Consider the following 8671-nt stretch of genomic DNA (forward strand, 5'->3'; position numbering starts at 1 on the left):
CTTTTTAACCCACTTTTTTTCCCCCCCCCCCCCTTTCCCCCAATAAAGAAGTTTAAAAAAAAAAAAAAAAAAAAAAAAAAACTAAAACAAAATTTTGCTGCTTCTGATGGGGATGTGTAGTGCTGTGAACACATATATCTGCATGGATATATCTGAACACAGCAGGTGAACCGCCATTCGCTTAATTTGACGCTTACAACTTTCTCGGCCTCTCTTAGGACAAAAACATTGACAACATTCTCTCTCTCTTTTTTTTTTTTTTTTTTTTACTGGGTTTGTCATTTAAGCTCAGACGGCAGACAACCGGGGAACCTACAACACTGCACCGTGAGGGAATCGGTGTCCCTCAACAAGGAAGACCCTCCCTTTCCGCATGTGGTTCAGTTAGCAACGTTCTGCGGCCCTTCTGGGATCAGCGACATGAAGAACGTGATGATGAAGGACCACGTGGAGGACAAGAAGCCGGCATTGGGGGCGCTGTTAGGATCCTCCGCTCCTTCCTCTCCGCTCTCCCCGTCGTCGTCTGAGGCGTCGTCGTTCACTCCGTCCTGCACAGATGGATCACAGTCGGACGAGCGGAGCCCAGTGAGACGTGACTCATGCCAGGGGTTTGCACTTTAGGCTGCCTCGTGTGAAACATGAGCCTGCACGTGAAAGCCTAGTGAGGTATTTTTCATGCCGTCTGCAGCAATAACTGTCAAAGCCCGACTAAAGTGGAAGAAAAGGACGCCGCACTTTTCGTTTCGCTGCAGATTGAATGATTAATCTGATTAATCATTTCATTATTCGAATAATCGACAACTAATTTCGTAATTGATCACTAAATGAAGGATACAGACTCAAAAAATGGCCGTTGGATGAAAAAAGCAACATATAAAGAGCAGCAATTAAGCCTGAAATGTACAATAAATGCACTTTATTGTACATTATTGTTCAAAAACTACATATATATATTGCACATTGTGTAATTAAGATAAGATTTTGTCAGTGAATATGTTTTACCCAAACATATTTACTCCTGAAGTGGCAGAGTTTTAGCTCCTGGCGAGTGAAATATCCTGTTATTACGTTACAGGCAACAAAATGTTTGTTTTCAATTTTTAGTTTATTTGTGTCTCTTAATGTATTTCTAATATTGGATAAGGAAGGCTTAAGCAGTTAAGTCAAAAATCTGCAGAATGCGCCATTTTTTTTTTATCGGATTAATTGTCAGAATAATTGATTGCATAATAGTTACTAAGATAATAGTTAGTAAACTCCCCTCATTTTGATACCCCTAAATAAGAGTTATAGCAGTAAAATGTGTTTGAATACAAATCCACGGATCACAGAAAACGTTTGTGGCTGCGATGTGACATGCTACTTCTCAGTCGGGTTGGTTGTGGAAGAAAACAAGACATTCAGTGAACAAAACTGAAACTCTCAAACTGTTGCAACTTCTAAACTCCAAAGTTTCAGGTGATGGATGAGAAGGGCCCTTTACCACTTCTTGTAGGTCCTGGTTTTGCAGTTCTGCCTCCATTTCTTCCTGATTGGGCCGGTCTCCAGGGAGCTGCAGCTCGTTTTCCAGGTTGAAGGGAAACCAGCCGGCCTGGTGGCTGCAGGCAGAAAACATCAAAATCACGTCTGCTCTGATCCCAAATATCAGCGGCTAATGCTTCATTTGTAATAAAGCAAGAATTTGAATACGACAGTACGACGTCAAAATAGGGTCAAATATAAGGTAGCTTGAATTCATGGCTGCTGCAAGACAATATTCTGAAAGCCAGCAGCAGTCTGTTTAACTGATCTCGCTAATGAGAACACAGAACTCCGTACTGACGGGGTTCCAACGCAGTCTGCAATTTGATTCAAGTATTTTCCACGTCTGGATGGAAAAAGAAAACATACAAAAAAAAAAATTTATTTCCAGACTTTCCTCCCCAAATATGTCCTTCTAATGTTACTTGATTCGTCTTGTTTCTTCCTTGTGTACTTTCCTTCCTGCCTCATTCTCCCTCACTTATTAGTCATTGCATCTTTCTTTCCTTCTTTCCTCTCTTCCTGTGATTACTTCCATCTCTCTTTGCCTTTTCCTCTTACCTTCCATCCCTTCATCCCTGCCTCCATTTCTCCTCCCTCCTCATTTTCCCAATATTTATTTTTCCATCCTTGTGTCCTACTTCCATTCCATCTGTCCTTTCTTCTCTTTCTTTGAGTGCTTTATTCTCTATGCTTCCATTTTCAATTCTTTTGTCTCTTTCCTAGCTTTCTTTTCATCCTTAAGCTTAAATTTAGATCACTGGTATCTTTGAATGTATTGATAGATCCCATTACGTTGATTGTTTTATGGTTATTGTGTTGTAACTTTATTTTTTTAATGTTCTGTAGTCTTGGCCAGGTTTCTCTTATAAATAAATATTTCGATCTCCATGGGACACACCTGGTTAAATAAAGATTACCATTATTATTAAGTACAGTCTTAATTTTCATTCCTTTCTTGCGTCATTTCTTCCTCCAAGTTTCTAGTTTCTGCTGCTCCGTGTTTCACTGTATACATATCTACCAAACATTCACAGTGAAATTTTCTCTTATAATAGACAGCAAAAGACTGACATCCTCTAGAAGTTTTGTATGAAAAATGCAGAGGAGCTCTGTAATGGAAAAAACCCGAATCCACATTCACTGCTTTTAATAAAGTCACGAGGGAAATATTTTAAAGGAAGCTTTAATTTCAGCATCATCAAGTGGAGAGACGATCTCTCGCTGCGGGAATCGGAAGCAACTGAGACGATACTTTAAGGAAATAATGAGCCTGTTGGCACATGCAGACAAAACAATGCTTCACTCACAGGTAGAGCACCAGCATGGCCATCATCACCATGACAAAACGGCTGAAGGAGGAGTAGAAGTAGACTATACTGAGCAAGATGGCAGCGCGAGAAAATGTGTAGACCCAGTCCAGCCAATCCCTGTTGAGCTCCTCCTCGTTCAGGATCTCCCCTCCCTGAGCGTTCATCTGGACTTCCGGGTTTCCGTGGCGACCCGCCTGTGGTCGTTGGCTCCCAGGGTCGGACTGGCCGGTCTGAGCGGAGGGCTGGTCGGGTCGGAGGAGCTGAGAGGAAGATGCCAGTAAGTGGCTACAGGAGAGGAGAGATGAGGAAGAGTGTGAAGGATTTCTGCTAACGGAAAGGCTCGGATGGAAATAAAACGACCATAACAAAGCGGGGCCTTACTAGTGCATGTAGTACTGTCTTGCATACAGCTGCTGCCACCACATCAAAGTCATGGGGGCGTAGTAGGAGGGCGTGTTTATGGGGGCTGATGCCATTTGATGATTCCAGCTGGAAAGAAAACAGAAAACAAGACTTTCGGCAAAAACACGACTTTTTCGTTTCATAACAGACCGATTGTTAAAACGGCGATGCTTAAGAGAGATCAGAACTTGGTTTTAGTTAAACTAGGTTATATATTATTACAGCTGCTGCCATCAATTATGCTGGCAAATCGCAGCAGCCTAAATTAAATCAGGAGTTTTAAAGATAAAAACTAACTTTATTTGACACCTTAAGATGTCAAGGCTTCATCTGCAGTGCTAAATCACCTCCTCTCCCTCTCGCTCTGCAGCACTGTAAAAGTTAAACTAGTCAAAAAGCTTACCTATGCATAAATTGCGAATACATGTGATGGTAGGGGAAGGCTCCAGCCTGCTGTCTCAGCCAATCGCTGCCCTCTCCTGCAGCCACCTGACCGGCACTGTTAGAACTCTGAGAGGCCTGCCACCAGGAAATTGGCTGAATATTAGCGATAAGCACGAAATAAAAGCACATGGCAGTTTGTAGCCCTCAGGGAAATGTGGATTACAGCAGAGAGGTGCATGATGAAAGGAAGCGAGACGATGATGAAATTATTTGAAAGATGTGAGAGAGGGACGCAGGTGACCCACCGTGGGACCGGCGGCGCTCTCCTGAGGCTTGTTACCGCGGCTGCGGGGCGGCTTCGGGGAGCTGGGAGGGGTTCTGGAGGCACACACCAGATGGAGCATATGGTACTCGTCCTGCTGCGGAGGCGAGTGCAGCTCGTTACCTCACACAGCCAAAGTCTTGCATGTTCTCTACAACTTTATACATGTGCTTTTACCCACACGGACCACTTCACAGCGCTTCGAAAGCAAACTTTTTAACATATGGTCTGACAACTTATAAAAGACAAAACAGATTCATGTTAATACGATACATGTGAAATTGTCAAACGCTGAACTTGCAGCACCAGTTTCAACTTGAACACGCGTTCTCAAGTATATCTAAAAAGAACTTCATTGTAATACTGGATAAGAAAGGAGTAAAAGTTAGGATTTCCAATATTATCTTTATTTGCTAAATGCCACAAAAAAATGTCCTTTTTACTTGTGAAGTTGTCTAAAAGGCCTTTAAACAAACCAAGAAAGCCCAGATAACAACAGGCATTACTATTAATGACCCAACATAAATGATAGAAACTATCAGTTCCTTTGACCAGTGAAGGCAAACTTTCATTTTCTTTTAGTTCTAAAAAAGACCAAACTGTAAACTGTTATATAAAGCTTTTTAACAACATTTTACTACAAAAGCAACTTACCAAGATAAATATTCCAATTTTTTTTATTTAATAGTTTTCCATTAGGAAATATCTCAAATGTAGCTAAATTTTACAGGAATTGCAGCACATGTTCGCAGAGCAGACACAAAACAGAAAGAAAAACATTGTAAAATGAACATGGTGCTGCTGTTACTGATGGGCCGGCTACTTAAACAGCAGCAGGTTTTTCAGCAAAGTGTCTCTCCCCTCAAGTTCCAAGAAAGGCATGCGAGTTAAATATTCCTCAGGCTCTCTAGGAGTTTACTCCTGTTGTTTCAGAGTTCATTTGATTAATTAGCGAGACGTCACAGAACCCAAAAAACATTAGTTTACCCAACATATTTAGTCTTTTTCGGCGTTTAATTTGTATATTTGGTAATGTAAAGATGTTTACTGCAAAAGAGTAATCGGTGAAAATAATCAATTTAGGAATATAAGAAAAGAAAACATTAAAACTAATGTATTTCAATGTCATGTTCCCATCCAGCTTTTAAAATCTTAGTAGCACTTCAAACTAAAATTTCAAAAAAAAAAAAATACAATTTTACACTTTTATAAAGCATGAAGGAGTAGCACAGAGGTTTCCAATCATGTTATCCTTTTTTTTATTTTATTTTTTTTAAAGGTGACAGAAGCTAAAATATTGTTTTAAAACAACCTAAAATCTCTACTAGCACCTACAGCAACTTACTTTCCGAAGGACGTCTTTTAAGGTGAGGTGATCCAGAAGCAGTTTCCCAGAATAAACCAGCCTCTGGTCTTTGGAGCTCTAAAAACACAGAATAATGATAACGAGGTCAATGGAGAGATGTGGCTTAATTAACAACGTGCATTTTCGGAAAACAATGTAGGGCACGGCGTTTTACTCGTGTTTAAAAGCAGAACACCAAAATCAAATGAAACCTACGAGAAATTCACAGAGAAATGTGAATGATTACAACATCAAAGGCCAAGCAACTGGTGCAGATAATCAGAATGAGATCATAGTAACCTTAATATGGAGAAGTGGCTCTAAATGGAATTAGCAGATTGTACAACAAGGTCAGAGTGTGTCCTAATTAAGCCTAAGTCCATTCTACCGCCATTCAGGAATTCAATCTGTCTTTAAAAGCTTACAGTGTGTGTATATATACACACACATATAAAGATATATACCAATAAAGAAATATATAAATAAAAGAGATAATGTGAGAAAAAAGGGCTCAAACCAAAGTACAGTCCTCTGTGAGGCTGCTGCAGAAGCTAGCGGTTTATCCCTGTGTGTTTAAATGAGACTGCAGCAGAACGAGTTCTCTGCACAGAGCAAAGAGAATAACATCAGATTAGCTCTGCAATAACGCTGGGATCTAAATACTGGAGAGCTCTGACGTCAAATTCCTTCAGCGATTCTTTTAACGTCGGAAAACCAATTTCCCCGACTCCAGAGATTAGATCAGAGGTGTGCAATGCTACATGATGTTTTAACAGTGACAAGAATCAAGACGGGATCTCAGCAGAATCCGCACAGTAAAATCAGGTTATGAGAGTTTTGTGGGAGAAAAATAAGAAAAACACTAAACTTGCCAAACTTTTTAAGCAGGTGAAACTGAATCTCGGACATTCTGCTAAGGCTAAGGCTCTAAAGCTGCCAAGAAACATGTCATCAGATGTCTAACAATTACACGAGCAGATATTTTACTATCAGGGAGTCTGAGGCTGAAGTTTTTGCTGCAATCATGGAATTTGTAATTTCACACCTGGTTGTGTGTCCTCCAAAAAAACAAACAAACAAACAAAAAAACTTATAACTGTTATAACAGCTATAACTTATAACTATTTCAGGATGACTATCTATAGTGTTAAGTAAAACATCCTAAAATATCTTTGCATTTTATTTTATTGCATTCACTGCTATACTGAAAACTTTACGATTCAAGATAAGTAGGCTTTTTTTAAACTACTATTCCTAAGATTTTAAGTTTACGCATACTAAAAATCACATGCTTTTCCAGTGAAAAGCCCAGTATTCACCCAAAACTTTGGTCAATAATATTAAAATAAATTTCTGAATTAAATCAATAATGAAAATCAAACCAAGCTGTTTATTTCAGAGCTGAATGTTCTCCATATCGGTTAATTTTTTTAAATGAAAAGCTTTTTTTTTTTTTTTTTTTTTACCAGTGTCACATTTTGTGATGGACCGTTGTAGTTTTTAAATCTTTATATAACTTTGATTGTTAGATTTATTGTTTGCGTTATAATTTTCAGGGTTTTTTTTTTTTTTTTTTTTGTCTTTTTGAAGCAGAGCTGACATTTAAATTGTGTGTTATATATGCAAAATTACAAGGATTTGTAGTTTAACCCTTAGCTTAATTAGGTACCACCACAAGTCTATTAACTGACAATAAAATAAAGAATAAAATATAACCAGATTTTATAGCAATATCTTAAATGAAACGTATAATTAAAAAAAAGGTTGGTGATTAAACAACGAAATAGGAATTGAGATCAGGAAAAATTAAACATAATCTTGTTATTTAAGAATGATCTTTGGTATATTGCTATATTATTAAGAAAAACAACTTACGGGTTTGCTAGGGTACACATCAGACAGGTGGGCTTTGAGCTTTTCCACGGTCCAGTTCTGGAAGCAGTTGATTGTCTGGTCATCGTACTTCTGGTTGGGAGCCTTGATAACGAGGATGACAGGACTGTCCACAACACCTTGATCCATGACTCAAAAACATTTGTCTTCAATGAAATATCCAAAGAAAAATCTCTGAGACACGCCTTTCTGCTTCCAGTCCAAATTATTGCAGAAAGTTTCTTACAACGACGGAGGGGGAATTGATATTGTTCACAAGAACGACAGCTGGGAAAGGGGGAAAAACAAACCAAAGTTAGAGAGAAACTATTTTTAAATTCGATGATGATGATGATGAGAACAACCAAAACTACACGGGTGGCAACAATTCACTGACAACTCAATCTTCATAACGAGCTCATAAATACGAATAGAGGAGACATTCGTGGTGTGTTTAGCGTGATATAATATTAGACAAAAACAACCGTTAAGTCCCGACAGAGATATTTAACAGATAGCTAAGCTAACATTAGCTTCAATCGTTTTTCTTACAACCACCTCAATAATGTCAAAGACAATAAGCAGTCCCTTCTATGGTTAACTACACCCGCTCAAAAGACCCAGCTGTGTGTCTAAGGCCCCTCTAAAGGAAGTCAAAGCTGGTTTGCAGACCTTGTTTATCTCCAGTGACCGAAATGTTTCATCGTTAAAGCCCAACCTAGCGTCTATTCTCCTTCTTCGTGAGTAGCGTTCGCAGTTGATAAACAACACGTTAGCGCGCTACCGCCACTTACTGGTTAGAAAACGAAAGTTTGAGTAAAAATAAAATAAACTAAACTAAACTAAAATAAAATAAAATAAAATAAAATAAAATAAAATAAAATAAAATACTTCTCTTTGCAAGTAATCACCAGTGCTACCAGTACTGTAAAAAAATTTAGGACTCAGATACCCAATGTTGGACAGTTGAATAAAGTGCATAGAAATTTACAATAGATGAATAGTAAATACATTTATTCAGAATTACTTGAAATACAACAGGATTTTACCCTAAAAAGCTGACATGAAGCAATTTACATTTTAATAATATTACACTAAAGAGAAAACATAGAAAGAAAAAATTAATTTACAGATTCATGGCAGATTTCCTCCATTATTATTATTATTATTATTATTATTATTATAATTATTATTATTATTATTATTATTATTATTATTATTATTATTATTATTATTATTATTATTATTATTATGACCAGTGTTGATTCCTGTTGGCTATATCATTTTTGTTTATTACTGTCATCTACTGGAGAAAGTTGTTTACTACAACCCAGCAGTTTTCAAACATCTTTTGGGGAATAAGGAATCAAGCTTTTACAGAATTTGGCAATGCAATTAATCTTTTACATACCTAGCCCACCCTTTTTTTTTTTTTTTTTTTTTTTTTGAATTTTTCTTTAATTCATTCACATTGGGGAAAAAAAGATTTGGGTGTGAAAATTTTTTTATTTT

General features: G+C 37.8%; 1 protein-coding gene across 4 annotated transcripts; it reads right to left on the minus strand.

Annotated features, from left to right (window-relative positions):
• Positions 1 to 206: 206 nt before the first annotated feature.
• LOC106959976 (homocysteine-responsive endoplasmic reticulum-resident ubiquitin-like domain member 2 protein) lies at positions 207 to 7939 on the minus strand. 4 transcript variants are annotated; one of them, XM_015052867.1, is made up of 9 exons: positions 7832 to 7939; positions 7163 to 7447; positions 5288 to 5365; positions 3926 to 4039; positions 3640 to 3755; positions 3216 to 3323; positions 2832 to 3119; positions 1484 to 1598; positions 207 to 548 (listed from the first exon to the last, which is right to left on the minus strand). In XM_015052867.1, exons 2-9 carry the CDS (start codon positions 7307 to 7309, stop codon positions 381 to 383), a joined length of 1134 nt encoding a protein of 377 aa, XP_014908353.1. In that variant the 5' UTR covers positions 7310 to 7447; positions 7832 to 7939; the 3' UTR covers positions 207 to 380. The 4 variants fall into 4 exon arrangements, with proteins under 4 accessions (XP_014908353.1, XP_014908355.1, XP_014908354.1 ...); XM_015052869.1 differs by having other exon boundaries at positions 7163 to 7335; positions 7832 to 7905; XM_015052868.1 differs by having other exon boundaries at positions 7163 to 7335; positions 7801 to 7902.
• Between the last annotated feature and the right edge of the window lie 732 nt (positions 7940 to 8671).

The sequence above is a fragment of the Poecilia latipinna genome, unplaced genomic scaffold, assembly GCF_001443285.1.
Source record: "Poecilia latipinna isolate Pla-1442-1.1 unplaced genomic scaffold, P_latipinna-1.0 Scaffold1142, whole genome shotgun sequence".
Classification (NCBI taxonomy): Eukaryota; Metazoa; Chordata; class Actinopteri; order Cyprinodontiformes; family Poeciliidae; genus Poecilia; species Poecilia latipinna.